The sequence below is a fragment of the Passer domesticus genome, chromosome 17 (genome assembly GCF_036417665.1).
Source record: "Passer domesticus isolate bPasDom1 chromosome 17, bPasDom1.hap1, whole genome shotgun sequence".
NCBI classification, from domain to species: domain Eukaryota; kingdom Metazoa; phylum Chordata; class Aves; order Passeriformes; family Passeridae; genus Passer; species Passer domesticus.
Genome location: NC_087490.1, coordinates 10,927,997 through 10,946,790, shown reverse-complemented (window position 1 = coordinate 10,946,790; position 18,794 = coordinate 10,927,997). Strand labels below are relative to the sequence as shown.

General features: G+C 51.5%; 1 protein-coding gene and 1 long non-coding RNA gene across 4 annotated transcripts; one reads left to right on the top strand and one right to left on the bottom strand.

The window, feature by feature from the left end:
- The first annotated feature begins 541 nt into the window (after positions 1-541).
- CFAP251 (cilia and flagella associated protein 251) lies at positions 542-17,495 on the top strand. 3 transcript variants are annotated; one of them, XM_064392513.1, is made up of 23 exons: positions 542-625; positions 1,101-1,306; positions 1,482-1,569; positions 1,728-1,834; positions 1,967-2,107; positions 2,301-2,410; positions 2,845-2,953; positions 3,359-3,439; positions 3,677-3,754; positions 4,198-4,242; positions 4,559-4,776; positions 5,241-5,414; positions 7,168-7,415; positions 7,508-7,656; positions 8,161-8,334; positions 8,598-8,782; positions 9,288-9,402; positions 9,570-9,733; positions 12,007-12,097; positions 12,300-12,443; positions 14,506-14,734; positions 15,908-16,009; positions 16,865-17,495. In XM_064392513.1, the coding sequence occupies exons 2-23, from the start codon at positions 1,259-1,261 to the stop codon at positions 17,014-17,016; spliced, it is 2,952 nt and encodes a 983-aa protein (XP_064248583.1). In that variant the 5' UTR covers positions 542-625; positions 1,101-1,258; the 3' UTR covers positions 17,017-17,495. The 3 variants fall into 3 exon arrangements, with proteins under 3 accessions (XP_064248583.1, XP_064248581.1, XP_064248582.1); XM_064392511.1 differs by having other exon boundaries at positions 3,569-3,754; XM_064392512.1 differs by lacking the exon at positions 542-625 and adding an exon at positions 636-739 and having other exon boundaries at positions 3,569-3,754.
- Positions 2,225-18,733, bottom strand: LOC135282609 (uncharacterized). The gene is made up of 2 exons (XR_010348686.1): positions 18,491-18,733; positions 2,225-8,103 (listed from the first exon to the last, which is right to left on the bottom strand). It is a non-coding gene; the product is annotated as an uncharacterized LOC135282609 (long non-coding RNA).
- Between the last annotated feature and the right edge of the window lie 61 nt (positions 18,734-18,794).

Here is an 18,794-nt window from a genome sequence, read left to right as displayed (position 1 = left end):
GGACTGGCAGGGCTTGGGGGATGGTTTTTCTCGCTTTGACTCCGCTTGTCCTGCCCGGGGAAGCCACTGGAGCAGAGCTGCCTGCACCTCCTTGTGGGGGGCGCCGGGTAAAGATCCCTCACCCCATTCCTCGGGCAGGGCGAGGACTCGGTCCCGAACGGCTCCGGCGATGCCAAGAGGGGCTTTGCCACAGCCATGGGCAGGATTTAGGCTTGGCGAGGGTGAAGGGCTGGATGTTCCCTCCTCCGGGTCCCTGCTTTGGGCTGGGGGCCAGCGCTGCCTCTTCCTGGCACCCGCTGGGGACGAGGAAGTTCCCTCCTCTCTCCCGTTGTTTCCCGGTGCAGCCGGTGAGGATGAGGAGGGTCTCCCCTCTCTCCCGTTGTTTCCCGGTGCAGCCGGTGAGGATGAGGAGGGTCTCCCCTCTCTCCCGGCGTTTCCCGGTGCAGCCGGTGAGGATGAGGAGGGTCTCCCCTCTCTCCCGGCGTTTCCCGGTGCAGCCGGTGAGGATGAGGAGGGTCTCCCCTCTCTCCCGTTGTTTCCCGGTGCAGCCGGTGGCGCAGCCGGTGCAGCCGTTGCCTGGGAACGGCGGTCGCAGAGGCAGAGAGACGCGGGGATCGCTGTGTCGGTGAGCGGGGGTTCCTCGGGAGGCTCTCCGGGGGGGTCCCTCGGGACAGCAGGAGGCAGCGAAGCCCGGAGCGGTCTTGGGACCGGTTCCGTGCGAGCGCGGCGAGACCCGGCGGTGAGCCCCGCCGCTCCCGTCCCGCCCGCCGAGGCCCGGAGGGTTTTCCCCAGGGCCTCTTTGCCCTCCCGTGAAAGTTTTCCGCGCACAAGGTTTCGGTGTTGGCTCAAGTCCAGACCCGTGAAGCCGGAGATGAAGCAGCTGCTGCCCAGGAGCAGCTCGGTGCTCACGGGGACTGTGATAAAATCCCACCCGAAAGGGGAATTTCCGTGGCCGGTGTGCGGGAGGGAGGGAGCCTGCGCTCGGCTGGAGGAGCCGCTGTACTGGCCTTGTTCGTGCTCAGTGGGGGAGCTCAGAAGGGGCTCCGGGACCCATTTCCAGCTTCACAGGTGCCCTTTTCTCCTGCTGTGCCCAATTCTAGGTTGTTGTGCAGACAAATCTGGGAGAGTGTGTGTTGGGAAGTATTTCAGAGCATCTCCACACCCCAGCTCCCTGGGTGAAGGTGTGGATGCATGGTCCATGTGAAGTTACACTGGAGTAACCCACCAAGGGAGGAGCAGCACTAAGCAGTGAGCCCAGATGTCCCAGGACAGACAGACTCAGGAGATGGATGTGCAGCCTGAGGAGGTGAGGGCAGCACCATGGGAAGCCCTGTTTGAGACAGGGTCTGGGGCAGATCCCAGTGGAAACAGAACCCTTGGGGTCTGAGACATGCTGGGGTTCATTCCCAGTAGCCACAGGGCAGTCCCCATCCGGACCAGCCCAGGAGACAGCACTCACCAAAACCTCTCTTCCTTTCAAGGATCCCCTTGCTGCTGCCAGGGAGAAGAAAGAAGCACCAGAGGATGACCATCCTGAGACACCATCGTGTCCCCGGTCATCTCCTTTAGGTATGGGGACCTCAGACACCCTGCCCAGCACCTGGGCTGGGGGCCAGGGCACCCTGGGGGGAGGCCCTGCTGGGACACCCTGCCTGGAGGGTGCTGGACCCCCTGAACCACCCCAGCACTGTGTGAGTCCAAGGGAGCCATCTCCAGCCCCCTCTCAGGCTACAGGGAGAAGCACACAGGGCACAAAGGCTCTGCCAGCATGGTGTGGGCAGCCATGCCGGGGATGCTGTTCCGGAAGAGCAGGGACAGCAGCTTTCACCCCCTTGTGAGTACCTGTGGGCACAGTGCCACCAGGAGTGCACCCAGCACTCCTGTCCTGCTCTCTTCCATCACCCCACAGACCTTGTGTGCCTTTTTGTCCTGGCTGCTCAGAGCCAGGACTGTCTCTTCCCTGCAGGACCTGTCCTGGGTGTTTGGCTACAACAGCAGCCTGGCTGTGCACAGCCTGATGGACGGGGAGGACCGGGTGCTCCTGTACGTCTCCTCCCACACAGTGGTCATCCACGACATCCTGCAGAGCAGGCAGTTCCACCTGCAGGTCTGGCACAGCCGAGCATCTCCCTCCTCCTCCTCCTCCCCTTCTCCTGAACCCCTCTCCTCCATCTCTCTTTCTGGTGCCCTGTGCTCAGGGGTCACCTACAACCAAAGCCAGGAGCAGCCCATACAAAAGGTATGAACAGAACAGCCCCAGGTTTGCAGCCTCCAAGGCACTTTGCTGCTTCTCTCCCCAGGGTCACACAAATGTCATCTCCTGCCTGTGTGTGAGTGCAGACAAACGCTGGGTTGCCACTGCTGACCAAGGGCCAGATGCTATGATCATCGTGTGGGACTCCTACTCTGGGTAAGCTCCCAGGAACCTCCTCTTTTGGAAACCCCCTGAGTCCAATAAATCACTCAGACTCCAGTCTCAACTGAGAGTAAAATGGGAGAACACAGGGACAGACTAAAAAGCAGTAAAAGAACCAAAACCAAACCAAGTCCTTCACAGTCCTTGTATCACCCACACTCATGGGACATGAGATGGGGCTGAGCTCCCCCAGACTAAGTACACCACATCTCCATGCTGTAGGATCTTCAAAGATCCCTGCTGAGTTGTTTCCCAGTGCCATCAACTTGGGAGGAAGGGATGGAGGGGCCACTGAGCACCAGCCTGTGGCAGCACCAGTGTTTGCAGCCTCCCTCCCTCCATCCCTTCTTCCACACAGGGTGGGTGGGCTGTGGCACAGGCCTTGCCAAGTGACTGCCTGGAGCACCCATGGGACCTGTGCTCCGCAGGGTACCCGTGCGCACCATCTTCGAGAGCCATGCCGAGGACGGGGTCTGTGCCATTGCCATTTCCCAGGATGCCAAGTATCTGGTGACCATTAGTGCTGCTACTGTGCAGGTGAAGAGAGTGTCTCCTCTTTCATAGCTTTGCAGGATAGAGACTTGCAAGTTTTTGCAGTGCAGCACAGGGGAGGTGGGAATTCACATGGGGAGAGTGGTGCTTTGTTGTTGCTGAGCCATTAGAAGACAGACCTGGATTTCATTAAAGTGAATGCTGCAGAGTTGAGAAAATGGATCTTAATTTGGGATAAAAGCTTCTGACTTCATCACTTTCAGCTAAGCAATTTCTAGCATTATTTCCTGAAATTAAGCTTTCTGCTGCCAGGCTGTGCTGGGGTTTGGCCTGCTCCAGTCTTTTAGGCCACATCATCCCCTGCAGTGGGGACTGGCATTCACCTGGCACCCCAAACCTCCCAGAGAGCCATGGGAGTGTTCCTTGGATTTTTCTCCCCTTCTCTTTCAGAAAGTTTGTGTTTGGAGATGGACTTTGCTCACAGAGGAACCCGTGTGCAGCACAGAGCTGAAGCCTGAGTTTGGGTATCAGGTGAGTGACCGTGCCAAGGGGGGCAGGATCACACCCCATCCCTGGGGCACCCTGATGCAGCAGAGCATCCCAAGGGCTCATCCCTGTTCCTCTAATGCCTGACAGGCATGGGGTGTCCTCTCATTTCGGTTCAGTGCAGCTGGTGAGGTGGCTTTGGATAAAAGCAGTGGTTTTGGATGGGAGAATAAGCAGAAAGCATTGCTGAGCTTGCTGCTAATGCAATTCTTTGAATTTCAGGATTATGTCATTTTTAACCCTCAGAATCCCCATGAGTTTGTCAGCAACAGCAAAACCCAGGTGATATTTTACCTGTGGGTAAGTAGAGACACGGGAAGTCGTGTTTTTGGTGCCAGAAAGGAGGTGGCAGGGGGGGCTCAGGGGCTGGGTGTCTGTCCACAACTGGGGTCACTCTGCAGATCTGTCCCTTCCCTGCTCCCTGCCCTTCCCAGATCCCAAAGTGGCCTGGACAGAGTATCAGACTCCCTCCACTCCCACACTGGTCAGGCCCAGCCGTGGCAGGGATGCTCTTCACCTCTCCCACTCCTGCTTTCCCATGGGCCTTGTGCCATTTAGCAGCTTTTGGAAAGAAGCAGGTGGAAGGAGAGGATGTTTTGTGCTCTCTGGAAGACCTTGGAACCTTTCCTGTTTTGGTCACCACAGTGTGGGGCCAGTGCCCAGATGGTGGGGAAGGGACATGCTGGCACTGCAGAGCTTGGTTCCAAAATCCCTGTCCTGGATGTTTTCTCTGCTTTCCCCAGGATGATTCTGGTTTGCAGTATGGGACACCATTCCTGAGCAACCAGGTGAGCACAGCAGGGAGGGACCACAGCATGTCACCCTCTTGGCTTTCCTGCTGGCAGCAGCACTGTCCCTCCCCAACCCCTTAAGCAAAACCAGTGGCCCTGGCCTGTACCCCTCAGACAGGGACAAGCCAGGCTTGTCCAAGCTGAGCTCAAGCAGAGCTCTCTCCCCAAAGTGCCTCACTGCATTTTCTCCTGGGGCTCTTGTCCTGCCATGGGACAGGAGGGAATGCCATGAGGACCAAGCAGAAACCTCTCTGCTTGAGGAGGGCAGAGCCAGCTCTGGGATGAAAACACGGCCTGGCCGCTGTCTCCACAGACCTTCAAGTGCCTGGTGGGACAGTTCAGCCAGTCAGTTTTCCATTTTAACAACACCCAAGCTCTGACGGGCACGTCGGCCGGGAAGCTGGTGCTGTGGGACATGGACGATCCCCGCACTGTCCCCGAGGAGCTGCCGGCCAAACCCCACGGAGTGACACCTGCCAAGGTGGTGGCAATGCAGAAGGAGAGTCTCACCGTGCTCCAGGTGTTGGAGAGGTAACAGGGCAGCCCTTTTCAGTAGCTGTAGGAGTGGCAGAAATGTTGGCGTTTTAAGTCACTTAGCAGCACGGTCACTCATGCAGGAAAGTGCTGCTGGTTTATGAGTAATTTTCCAGCAATGGGTTTGTCTGGGGGTGGAAATGAACTTGAAAACTCGTGGTGGTGAGATGCCAGCTCTCCTGGGATAGCTCAGACAGCCTCCTGGCTGCTACCGGCAGAGGGAGCAGACAGCCACCAAACGCTGCGACAGCCTTGGGGACACGGCAGGGACACGGCAGGGTCACAGCAGAACCGCTGGTTTCTGCACAATCCTGCCTTTCTCCTGCACATCTGTGCAGGGCTCTGCTGGTGTGCTTGTGCAGAGAAAGGGGAAGAGGTTTGCTTCCACCCAAGGATGCTCTTCAAGAAATATTTGGAGTTGTCAGGCAGTGTGTTGGTGAATAACCTTCCCTTCCCTGCAGCTGTATAGCCACAGGTGATGTGAAAGGGCAGGTTAAATTCTACGATGGGCAGCTGCGGCTCCTCAGCACCTACAGCCACGACAAAGTGGGTCCCATCCAGTCCATCTCCTTCTCCACAATCCTTCGGGATGCTCCCAGTGCCCTCCCGGGCAGCAGCCAGCCTTTTCTCACCAGGTGAGTGCCTCTTTACCAACCCAGGTCTTCTCCTGTGTTTGCCTTGCAGCTGAAAGTTGGGGAGGTGCTCAGTGAGGGCTGCTCCATGAGCTTCTGCCTGCTCTGGAGCAGGACTCAGCCTTGTGCCCAGGCTCCTGGGCAGGAGAGGGAGGGAGTGTGGGTGGGCTCCAGCACGTCCCAGACTCAGCTCCAGGTGATGCCTTGGCACAGACACGGTGTTAGTGCAGGCACGGTGATGATCAGCTTCCCTGTCAGTACCCACCCACCAGCCAGTGCTAATGCCAAGCCTCCAGCTCTCACTGGGCCCCTTAATCCCCCCTTAAACCCTTCCCAGGCATGGCTGTATCCAGATTTTATCATGGCTTGGCAAGCTAACTGGGGCCATGGCACCAGTGCAGGGTTGTACCACACTGACTGGTCACCAGCCCCTCTCTGTCCCTCTGTGTGACATAGCTGTGCCTGAGGACTTCCAGGGAGTCTGCAGGCCACATGAAGCTGTTGTGTGGCTCCACCCAGCCTGCAAACCACATGTCTGTCACTCCTGTTAAGGCTTTCTTGGCAATGTCTGTTCTTAGCCACACGTGTTTTCCAAAGAGCCGTGTGGGACAGATTCTTCTCCAGCTTGGAGCAGTGTCCTGGGGGATGGTTTGGCTTCCCAAAGGGGAAGGAAAGGCCTGAGCTCATCCCAGAGCCTGGTGGGATCAGGAATGGCTGGAGAGCCCAGCAAGGCACGCAAGGGGTGCAGAGTCCATCAGTGCCTGGGCCAGATGTGCACAAACTGGTGGCTGTGATGGAACAGCTGGCAAAGAGGCTGTGCTTCCCCACTTGTCTGTCTGGAGAAGGCTCCAAGGAGACCTTCTAGCACCTTCCAGTGCCTCAAGGGCTCTAAAACAGCTGGAGAGGGACTTTGGACAAGGAGTGACAGGACAAGGGGAAAATGGCAAAAATTGACAGAGGCCAGATGTGATATAGGAAGAAATTCCTCACTGTGAGGGTGGTGATGTCCTGGCACAGGTTGTCCAGAGAAGCAGTGGATGCCCCATGCCTGGAATCATTCAAGCCCAGATTGGATGGGGCTTGGAGCAACCTGGTCTAGTGTAAAGTGTCGAAACAAGATGATCTTTATGGTCCCTTCCTACTCAAACCACTCTGGGATTTCTGGGTGATCCTCTCTTGTCCCTTTTACGGGGTCCAGACTCTCACTCAAGCAGACTGAAACTGTACATATTTGTGCTGCAATATGAATAATGGTCCTGCTGTCTGCTTACCCATCACCAGTCACACAGTGACACCTCCCTGCTGTGCTGCTCAGTGTGGCCAAGTGAGCAGACAGGGACTGAAACTGCCCTCTGACCCTGGCCATGGCAGCATGGCCAACGTGCAGCCACTGGCAGTGGTGGCATGGGGACACGTGACAAGGCCATTCAGAGTATCTCCAGTTGCTCACTTGTCCATCTCACACACCAGTGACTTGCAAACGGCAGGAGCTCCCCAGATGTCATTAATCTTCTGGCTTGCCCAGCCAAGTAGAAAATGGAACTGGCTCCGGTGTCTTCCCGTGGCCATTTCCCAGGTCATGAATACAAAGTGTCACTTGCCTTCCAGGTCAAGGAGCGTTTGCATACTGTGTATCACAAAATATAAGTGATTGTCCAACTAACTTGCCAAAAAAAGACTGATGTGTAATATAGCTTGCAGGGACGTGAGCCAGTTGGTCTGATTCATCGAATTCTGTTTCTCTCATGCTAAACAGGAACTTTATCCTTTCAACCTCTGATGCAACCATGTTCCATGTTGCAACAGACAGCACAAACTTTGAAAGAATCATGACAGAGGCGAAGAAAGCTGTGAATGCCATTGCCTGCCACCCTCAGGAGCCACTGGTGGCTGTGGGGAGTCACTGTGGGCTGCTGAAGGTGTGGGAATACAAGCAGACCCAGTACCTCGTTAGCAGGATATTCACCGAGGCTGGCATCCAGTGCTTATCCTATGATCCTGAAGGTATCCCAGCCCTGTGACCTGACCATGTGCCAAGCACTGGCCTTTCTGGGAGGAGTGATGGTGTCGTGAGAGGTTTCTGGTCTGCTTTCCAGGTCATTTTCTGGCTGCTGGATTTACTGATGGAAGCGTTTACATCCTTGATGCAATTTCCCTTCAGTCCATATGCGAGGAATTCCAGTTCTCGCAATGTCCCGTGACTCACATCAGCTTCTCTCACGATTCCAAGTACCTCGCAACCGCTGTAAGCTTGTTTTTTCCGCTCGGTGATTTACATGCGCTGCTCGGGGCAGCTTTGGGAGGGACTGGGAACTGCGGGCCATCCTGCAGGCACAGAGCAGCGGGGCAGAGGGCCGTCCCTCCCCTGGGGCTTGGTGACTGAAATGCAGAGAACAGGGCAGAGGGCTGTTCCTCCCCTGGGGCTTCCTGACTCCAGAGTGCTTTTCCTGGTTTGAAGAGTCACTCTGTAAAAACGTCACCAGTCACAGCGGCTCCGGAGACTCTAAGTCCCAGTCCCTAACTTTAGTGACAAGTCTTAGCTCTGCATCCATCTGAAGAAGGGGCTGGAGCAGGATTTCCTCCTGGCTGGTGCTCTGGGAGGGGCTGCTCCCTCAATCCCATGTTTTGCTGTAGAAGTATTGAGGCAGCGTTGAAGCAGTTTGGCTCAGAGGTTGTAGCAACTGGTGATGATCTGTACAAAAAAAAAAAACAACCATTTCCCTCGTTGAGCTTTGTGCTTTTGTTGCAGGATGAGAATTATTCAGTGACTGTTTACAAGAGAGTCCCGCAGAAGGGGAGCAGATGCTGGGAACACCTGGCAGGGCTGGACTCCCACTACAAACCCATCCGGAGCATCCTCTTTGGGGTCCACTCTGACAGCAACGAGCCCAGGCTCCTGAGCCTCGGGGAGGACCGGCAGCTGGTGGGTCGATGTGAAAGTTTAAAGGACAGGGAAGATTTGTGCTTAAAGGGGTGGCGCTGGACAAGGCCATCAAAGGAGACTCCATGTTTGGTTCCATGGCTCCCAACCTTCTCCCCACAGCTGTGGGTTGTTTCTCAGCCTGGTCTTGCTGCTGAGGCTCTCCTATTGTGGCTTCTCCAGGAAATGCAAATCCAGTGAATCCACAAGGTCAGGGGTGCAGGGCAGACCACAGGGGAGTTGCTGTTTCCTTGTCTTCCCTCCAGGTTGAGTATGATCTGAGCAGCAGCATCAAGGACCACTTGGTGGTCACACACAGGGACAGGCTGGAGCAGGCTGCAGTGCCCCTGTGCTTGACCTGGTACCCACAGCTCGGCACCGAGTCCTTTTTCCTCACTGCCAACAACTGCTACAAAATGAAGCTCTACAACACAACCACCAAAATGTGCAGGTAGAGGATTGATTCAGGCCTGCCATTGCCTGGGAGCCTCCTCCTGACCCTGTGTTCTCCTTGGTCTAATGACCACCACACTCCCACCCATGAGCATGTGATTTTCCATCTGTGATGCAGATCTTGGGATGGCTCTAGAGCCCTCAGGTCACTCCATTCTTATGCCCTCTCTGCTGTTCACTGATGTCTCATTTAGCAAGGTTGTGGCTGTAGGTGGATCTTGGTCTGCTCACTATATTGGACCTGAGATATAGCAGTTAGACATCAGATAAGGAGATTGGGGTCCACATGAGCAAAGCACAATAACCCCTGACCACTAAATTAATTTCTCAACCTCAGTGTAGTCTCTTCTAGCTGGGGACCTTGTCCTGTCCTGTTCTGTCAGCCAGTAGCACAAAGCCCCTGCACACCTCCCATATCTACCCATCCTTCCACACAAAAGCTGTTCAGAGGGGGAAAATGTTTTGGGTGGCCTAGAGTGGATAAATACATTGTTTGTCTTTAGAAAGACCCTTTTGGGACCAACCTATGGCTCCCCCTTGGAGAAGATACAAATCCTCCCTCGGACAAGCTCTGCAGACCCCCGGCAACACTACTTGGTGTACATTACAAAGGACAAGGTATGGAGCCCCCCCTTGCAGAGCTGGTGGGCCCTTGGGAATTTCCTTGAAGACAAAACCACGTGTAGGCTGGTCCTGCCTGAGAGCTGAGCAAGCTCCTGGGGAAGAGGATGTGGCAGTGCCCCAGTGGGACCCGCAGCCCTCCCAGACTCCCTCTTCCCTCACAGGTGGGCTTGCAGATGCTGCCTGTTGATGGCAACCCCCACAAGTCCTCAGCCTTCATCTGCCACCCGGACGGTGCCGCTGACTTTGCCGTCTCCCACGACGGGCGTTACGTCTTCACAGCCGGGGGCAAGGAGCGCACTTTCATGAAATGGAAAGTCAACCTGCAGTGAGTTATGGCAGGAAGGGGAAAGGAATCTTGTTACTGCTTCCCACAGCTGCTTGGTTGACCCACTGGGCCCCAAGCAGCCATGTGGGGTGGCAGCTGAAACAAGAGGGACATATTTTAGGGGGGTTTGTTCCCCTCTCTGTGATGTAGGAGGGATTAAGCCAGCAAACCTCACAGGGGTGGCCACAGTGCCTGAGCAATACTCCAGTCTGGGAAATGGTGCCCAAGTGGTAAGAAGTTGGGCAGAGGATTTTGTGATACTTGTGAGGGCCTGACCAGTGTGATGGGAGACTGTCAGGGTTAGGAGGGACCAGAAGGGCAGCACTGGCTGCAGGAGGAGCACCCAGGGCAGCAGCTGACACAAAAGGTCTGCTCTCCAAATGGAATGGGAATTTGCTGGGAAATCCCCCCTGTGTTTGAAGACTGGATTTAGGACAAGCCACCTTAGTCCTATAAAGCTTTGCTTACATGAATAAATGGCCTGCAATAAATGGGGTGGTTGAAGAGTGGAGGCTGCTTTAACAAAGAAGGATCTCCAGGCTCTGGCCCAGAGCATCAGTGATGAATCCTGCCAGGTTTCTTACACCGTCCTCTGCAGGCTTCCCTCTGCCAGATCCCTTGGGCAGTGGTGCCAGATGTACTCCCACAGGACAGGAGGGTAATACAGCAAAGGCAGGATAGATATTTTGGTTTCTTGGCACGTCAAGGACCAAAGCTGCTCAATGCAATACATGTTTGGGGCACAGGCTCTCCCCTCATGGCTGCAGGTGCCCAATAGATACATTTGTACATAGAAATGGAGCAAGGCAGCTGTGAATGGCATGAAAACTACCAGGTCACCATGGAACCACTTCACACTTCAGGGACTGGCAAGGAAGCTTAGTCCATGGCAGAGTTAGGATAGTGTGGATAGACATGTTAGGATAGACATAGTCTCCCTTGGTCTGTGTTTGGCTTTTTTTTTTTTTTTTCCCAAAACCTGCACAACACCCTCCTAGCACAGAGCCCAGTGTCTCCTGGTTTCTGGGAAATGACTCCATGGGAGCAGGCTTTTAGCCCTAGCTCCTATGACTGCCATTAGGTGTGCACCACTGCCCTTCACCTTCCTAGGACCAAGGCTTTGTGGTTAAGACACGTGCTGGTCCTGCAGGGAACACATTTTGCAGGTACCATTTGCTCTGAGGAAAGCCCAAGGAATGCCAAGGCAGCTCACCTTCATGTGCCAGAACAAAGGAAACTTGGATGGGAAAGCAATGGGTTTATTTATTTTCTTTTCCACTTTGTGTGGCTTAAGCAGTCGGGGGTCAGGATAAGCGACATTTTAAGGAAGGCAATAGAATATAAATGATCCTTCTTTATAATGGTTGGCCAGAGTCCAGGCAACATTGAATTTCTATTTAATTTGTTTTTGGAGCGAAGTTTTTGATGAGCTAATTATCATTTTATTGCTGCTTCTGGCATCTTGTGAATCTCCACTGTGTTTAATACCCAAATAACTTAATTATGAAAAAAGCATGAAGCTTGCAAAAAAACCCCAGTGGAAGCAGCACTACAGAGGTGTGTGTGAAAGCTGCAGCCTGGCTGCCAGGCGTGGGGTATTATGTGGCAGTGCTATGCCATGATTGCACTTCCAGGCTTGGTTTCTTTTTACATCTGCACAAGCCAAAGGGATTCTTTTGGCTCCAACTGCCTATGAAATTGAAACAAAGAGGTGGCTACTCAGGCGCTTTCAGTTTAATGCAAACTGCACCTGTGCCTCCGTCGCCCGCCACGGCGGAGGAAGGCGGGTAATGGATTGCACTGAGTTATTGGGGAAAAATGTGTTGGATCAAGGAACAGGGACTTGTGTGGTTTATTGCAAACACCAAGCCCCAGCCTTCTCTGCATGTTCAAAATGCTGATCTAGCTAATTCATCTCCCTCAATGTCTCTATAAGGAAGCAGAAAAGCCAAATGCCAGACACCAAGTTCAAGTCCATGGAAAAGCTCCTGGCTCCCAGCCCTGTACTCATTCCTCTAAACAAGAGGACCATTCAGTAATAATTAATTCCCACACTGTGCTATTGTATGTAAAACCTGGGTATGAAATATGCTGTAGAAGTGCAGCTGATGATAAAACAGCACAAGGTTCAAGGCAGTGCTTTCCTTTCCTGAATTCTGAGGCCCAGGGATTTTATTTATTGCAAGTGTCTGTGAACAACGGCTAGAAAGGGAACCAAGAAAGCTCTCCTCACATGAACCCTTCCTGTACCTTCTTTCCTTCACTTCTGCCAGTGCCTTGGATGCTGCTGCTTTCCTGGGTGGGGAGAACTTGATCCCATTCTACAACCTCCTGGATGGCGGCAGAGAAGGCAAATTCTTCAGGGTAATTATGCTCACCGTGAACGCTGTCTGGCCACATCTGGTTGGGCTTTAATTTATACAGGCCTGGCATTTCTTTATGTTTTGTCCAGCTAGCCTTTAACAGCAATCTCATTGATATGGCTGTTAGTAAGCCCTGAAAGGAGCCTTATCTCCTGTGCCTGCTGGTAACTGAAATTTGCAGTGTTTGTTTGAATCCCTGGCAGGAACTGGAGGACTATTTTTACTACGTACAGCTGTGCAGCCAAGGTATCAAAACACTGGAGACCAGACAGGTGTCAACACATATTCCCTTGGAGGAAATTCCTTCTGTAATGAGAGCAATAGGATTTTATCCATCAGAGGAAGAGGTTGGTCAGCTGTTTTTATTGTTGTTATTAAAAGAAAAAAGAGTAAGACTGATTGCACTTCCCAAGTGTTCTAAGGGCCAGATTCTGGCCATTGCCATGCTGGATGGCTCTGGGGTGTATTTATTGACTGTCAATGTATTTTTATCTGGTCTGCATCAATATAGTAGTGGCCAGAATCTGGCAGAAAATTCCTAAAAGTTTCCTTGCTAGCAAATTGGGCAACTGCAGAAGGCTGAGCAAACCTGGAGCCTGACAGCTCAGAATTGTTCAACAAGGCAACCTCAGCATCAAAATTTTACAGCAGAGAGAACTGATTTAATAAGGGTGCTGCTTCTTCCCCTTTGTGTGGCTGTTTTTCCCAGGCAGTTTGTACTCTACACAAACCTCATTTGTAATGTGTAACCTGGCATGACTGCACCTGAAGCAAGGAGATTTGAATAACGGCCTCTGAGCACCAGCTCCAACCATCACTGCAGGAGAGGCTCTCCTAGGGGAGGAGGTGCATCACTGAGCTCCCCCAGCCTTTCTGAGGGGGAGATTGTGTTCATCTCTTCCATGGCACAGCAACCCACAGGCTGCTGAGGCACTGCTGTGAGTCTGTGCCACCCCATCTGCCCGGGGATGCTCTGCCAGGAGAGCCACCAGATGGGAGGCAGCACCGTTGCCACAGCCACCACCAAACTGATTCACTTGGGAGCCCCCACAGCCAGCAAGTGTTTGTCTGAGCTGGGGCTGCTGTGCCCTGGTGTCAAGTTGAGGTGTTATCTCTTCATACTGTGTCAGATCTTTTCCTTGGGTTATTAAATATTTGCCTCTTGGGGACACAGAGAACATATTCCCTTGGGAAACGTCTCTGGAATAATAACTGATAATGCCTCACACTTCCCCAAATTAAAATATAAACAGCATTTCAGGCATGGAAACAGAGGTGCTGAGCTGTTGTGAAACCAGGCAACCTACAATCAGTAATAAATCCAGAGAGAAGGTTCGTCTCTCTCTAGAGTGTTTTAATAAAAGAAAAGCAGGAGGGAGAAAAGGCAGCTTGGGCTGACTAGCAAAGCTTTTGGGAATTGGTGTTTTTCTTTTGTAGTTCAGTGGGGTTGATATAAAACCTAATCCCAGATCAGCCAGAGCCGAGTGAAAATGAGTGTTCCTGCTTGGCGTGACATTCGCTACAGCAAAAATATAAGGCTGAGATTTCCCTTTTCCCTGGGCTTCATTCAGTGGAAAAACTTGTGACACAAGGACAAAGGCCCAAGGCTGAATGCAAAGTTCTCTCTGGGGAGATCTTGCATCAGCTTCTCTTCCCAGGGAGCAGCAGGGCTGGTACGTGTTGGCACAGGGAACTCTCTCTGCTGCTCGTGTATCTCTGAAGGGGCTTCAAGGACAATGAAGGCATGGAGCAGATGCTGCCTTTTGGACACACATCTGCACAGCTGCCAACTGGGCTGACTCACGGCACCAGACTTCAGGAAAACCACTGGTATCCAGCACAGCCAGTGCTTGCCTGTTTGAGAGGAGTGTGAGGGATCCAGCAGTGCAGGGTGTCAGCCCCACTGAGCACATTTCGGGTTTGGCTTGTGCAGCTCCCGAGCCGCCCTGGACACGGGGAAGAGCAGAGATAAGATTTCTTATCCAGTCAGGTGTGCAGCCTGGTTCTGTTGGGACCCTCGTGTGGGTGCTTCCAGAGCAAGGATGGAAGATGGTGCGTTTACTGGTTTGTGGTTTGCCTGCCCACTGTCCCAGAGTGGAGACACAGCTGTGCCCAAAGTGCGGGTGACAGCTGCAGGGTCACCGAGGGCCTGTCACAACAGAGGAAATCCAAAATGACTCTGTGTGTGTAACCCCTCTCTTTACTTGTTATTGTCATGTCAGCAGGTGTGTAACTGTTGGCCATTCCCACCCTCAGCTGCTGAGTGCAGCTTCCTCCTGGGATGTGGTCATGGCACCCATGGCACCAACACATGCACGGTCTGGGGACATCGGCATTCACGGGATCAGAAACTGGTCCAATGCTCTTCAAAATCAAACGTGTAACAATCTGCCTTGTCCTGATCTTTAGATTGAAGAAATGATAAATGAAGTCAAATTCAGCGAGTATGCAGATACTGAAGAAGAAGTGACAGAAATCAATTTAGATGATTTTATCAAACTTTATATAAATCATCGACCTGCACTTGGCTTGTCAATGAAAACCATACAAAGAGCATTTCAGGTTCTTGGTTATGATAACAAGAAGGGAGACAAAGTTATTGACAGAGGAGACTTCCTGTCACTGCTTCAGTGCAGAGGTGAGTTATTTTGTTTCTAATATCAGTTTTATGCTTTCTAGTTCTGCCTGCAATTTCAGAACTTTTTTCCTGCAGCAAGAAATTATTCTGGAATGAGAACCTGGTAACCAGGGCAGGCGTGAGGAGCCACCTGCCTTAAGATTTTAAATTGAATAATCACATGTCTTGTCCCAGCTGTGCTTCTTTTACTGCTCTGGAAATCTCTGCTGGCCTGAGGTATCTCAGCTGTTAAATGATAAGTATGGATCTTGGCAAAATGTATCCTTCTCCCAGTGTGCCCTTATCTGAATTGCTGTTCTCTTTTCCAGTCACACAGGCTCTGGAAAAGCAGTATAAAACTGATAAAAGTGAGACAAGAAATGAGGGATGAAATTGGTCCTGGGCTGTACCTGTGTGAAAGACTGAAAAGATGGGATAATTTAGCTGAGCTCAATCAGGGAGAATACCACAAATGTGGGTGTTAATATGCTTCTGGCCAGTGCCATAGAGTGCTAATAACAAACTTCTATTGCCTTACTTCTGGTGTAAAAGTGTAGCTGGGCATTAAAACAGGTAAAGAGAAATGCTGGTTTACTCAGTACATCACTTGGCAAGACTCCTTGCCACAAAGATCCTTGGAAACCACGGATTCAACCAGTGTGAGAAAGGTTAGCTATTTATAGAGATGGTGTGAACATCCATAAATAGGTACATCAGATAGAACAGTTTCATAACAGATCCATAACCTCATGCTCCAGGGCATGAGCCAACCACTCACTGGGAACAAGTGCTATGTCCATGTTATTTCAAGATACTAAATCAAGACTTTTCTCCACCTTTCTCTTCCTCTGCATGAAAATTGCTACATGGACTGTGGTCTGTGCCAGGAATTCTGCAGTGGGAATAGAAGCTCAAGCCCCTACTACTGCAATGTTGCTTAAAGAGCTGTCTGCATCAGAATTTCTTCCTTTGATTGATATTTTTCCCCAAAATGCTACAGAGAAGACAATTTTCCTTAGGATCAACATTTTCCTGCGTTGGGATCATGTGTTCCAGTTGGCAGTGTGTATGTCCCTATCTCAGAGAAGCCAGATCCTCTTTTGAACTGTCCTGTTTAGTTTAATTTGAGTTGCTTTTGAGTTTTTGTGCTGCCAACCCCATAACCCGTGGGCTGGTGGTGCTCTGTTTTGACAGGGGAGCAGATGACAGAGGATGAGCTGGCTGCATGTCTGACCACCCTGCTGGGCAGGAGACCCAGGAAAGAAGGATCTGAACCGGACACCTACGATTCCACAGGTACAGGATTAGCACTCCACACAGCACAGAAGCAGGATTGTTTCAGTTCCCAAATGGAATAATTTAAATTTCAAACCCATTTACCCTGTTAGGCCAAGAGCTGTCAAAACTGCTCAGATGGGATTGCAAAAATAGTCACAGAGCTACAGACTGTCCTTCATCCACGAAGCAATTGCACGGGTGCATCTAAAAATAAATGGACAATGAACTATAACTGGGGCCTGACAAGATTACACTGCTGTTTATCTGCTGGCTGGAACTGAAATTAGAAACACTCAGGGAAATCCCAGTGCTGGTTTCACCCAGGCCACAGTGCCCATTGTAGCAGAGCTGTTGGTAACAACCACATTTGTCTGCAATTTATGTCCCAGTCCACACCAGCCTGGAACAGCAAATTATAGCATTGATTTGAGCCAAGCAGCTGAATTTAATTGCTCATTGTAATTGGAACTGCATTTTTGTACAATTCATGCCCCAGTCCCCACCAGTTTGGAACAGAATCTGTTTAGGGTCACTGGCAATGGGCCCCATGCAGCAAAGGTGCTGCTGCCAAAGGGAACTCTGAAATCCCTGCATCCCTGAGGATCCTAAATCACATCAAATCGACCAAGTGTTAAAGTTGTCCCACGACTCCTCTGAGGCAGGGAGCTGCTGCAAGGTGAGACACACAGATTTGACAGGTTTAATCCCCGATATAAACACATAAAGTATTAAGCTATTAAAGCATCACTTTGTCATGATCCCTTTGTATATCTTTAAAAACATTTCATTCACTCATTGCTGCTTATAAATTTTACTGGAAAGCAATTTTGACATTGCTTCTGTGTGACTTGTGTTGCTGTTACTGCTCTCCAGGTGCAGCAGCTTTGACTGAAGAAGAAATTCCAGCAGAAATCACAGCAGAGATATTTGTTGCAGACATTCTTGGCTTCCCTATTGCTGAACCAGAAAAAAAAGAACAGAAGGAAACAGAAGAATCTTTGATCTACAAAGGCTCAGAATCATAGCTGCCACTAGATTTTCTGTTTGTTCCTATTTTCCAGGATCCTCTCCTCAAATATCTGCACAATTTATGGCTTGTGTTTATTGCAAAGTAAAGGTCACATAGTTGCATTTCAGTCAAACTCTAGACTAAGTCCCCAGTTTGGCATATGCCACAAACCTGTAATTTCACACCTATATAGGGAAACACTGAATGGCTGGAAAGAATGAAGCAGGTGGCCACTCCATCCTTGGCTGGAACCTTCCCAGAAGTCATTTCAGGTGGGTTTATGCCAGATGCAGTCTATTTTCATTACGTTTATACAGTGTTCATTTGTGCAACCTGACAGCAAAAGAGCAATGCAAGAGTATTGTATTGATTAAATACATTGATAAACGCTTTGACACGTTAGAATGGATTTGTAATTATAAATCCAATGGACCTCGGTAAAGAAATAAATGCTGTGGCATACATTAAAGCCACGCTTCTCTTTTGGCCCTTAAACTGACTTTTTCTTTCTGAAAGTAGTAATTCCAATTAGCAGTGTAATACCAATGGGACGGCATCGCCCCGTGTGTGTATAAACAGCATAATGAGACTGATACAAGTTGCTGTAGAAAGATCAGTGAAGTGCTGTTGAACAGCTTCCTTCTTTACATCATCCTCGGCATCAATTTGAATAATAATGTAGGCCCTTAAGAAGCGTTCCTTTCAGAAGCAATGTTTTTTAAACAGAGATCGCTGTTGTGCACTCAGAGCATCTGTGATTGTACAATTAGCAGGAACAGCAAGGTGTGCATTAGGGAGAAGTTAATGAAGGAGTCCAGCAGAACCACACCACAGCTCACAGGTCTGTGACAGATTTCCTGCAGAGCATCACCTCCCATGTAACTCATTTAGCCTTTATGCTCATGTACTTCCATGGATCTCTGTCAGAGCAGAGACTCTGCTGCTCAAAAGCAGCTCAGTTCCATGGATATTACTGGAACTATTTAAAGCAGCTGAGAAACGTTATAACCACTGGGGGAAAAACCCCCAAATCTGCTAATTATGGATTTATGCATTTTGTGAAACAGGGGACTGTATCACCCATCCCGGTGTTCAAGGTCTGTCACAGCAACTGCTGCAAGGGTAGGATGGGTGTCTGGCACTGCCCTGTACAAAAATAGGTATTATCTCTATCTAAAGTGCTTGGAGGTGTTTAAAAGCCCTGGATTTTAGGACTGGATTTTGCTTTGTGGTAAAATGTAACTGTGCTCTTGATGCTGTTAGACTGCATACGTTTATCACAGAATCACGAGAATCAATCTGGTTGGAAAAGATCTCGGGGATCCAAGCCGTGACGGGTCACCACCTTGTCAACTGAACCACAGCACCAAGTGCCACATCCAATTTTTCCCTAAAGGGGAGGAGATTCCACCGCCTCCCTGGGCAGCTCCTGACGACCCTTTAGAGGCGAGCTGAAATCGGATAAACTTTTTAGTTCTGAGGTAACTTACTGCCTGAGCTCGGTGGAAAGAACGCTGTCTTGTGCTCGCTCCAGCGAACACTCGAGGAAAAGCGGCGACGGGAACTCGGGAAGCGCCGCGCGCGCGGGGCCGGCGGCCGCCTCCGCATTCTCCCCCGCGCGGGCTCCTTCCCGCCCGGCACCTCCTCCGCGGGGCGGCTCGCTGTCCCCGCGGTGTCCCCTCAGCCCCGACAGCCGCACGGGGCTCGGAGCCCGCTCCCTCCCTCACGGCGCGGCCGCCCTTCCCGCCACCCGCCGTCCCCTCACGGCGCCCGCCCCGCCCCTCCCCGCCGGCC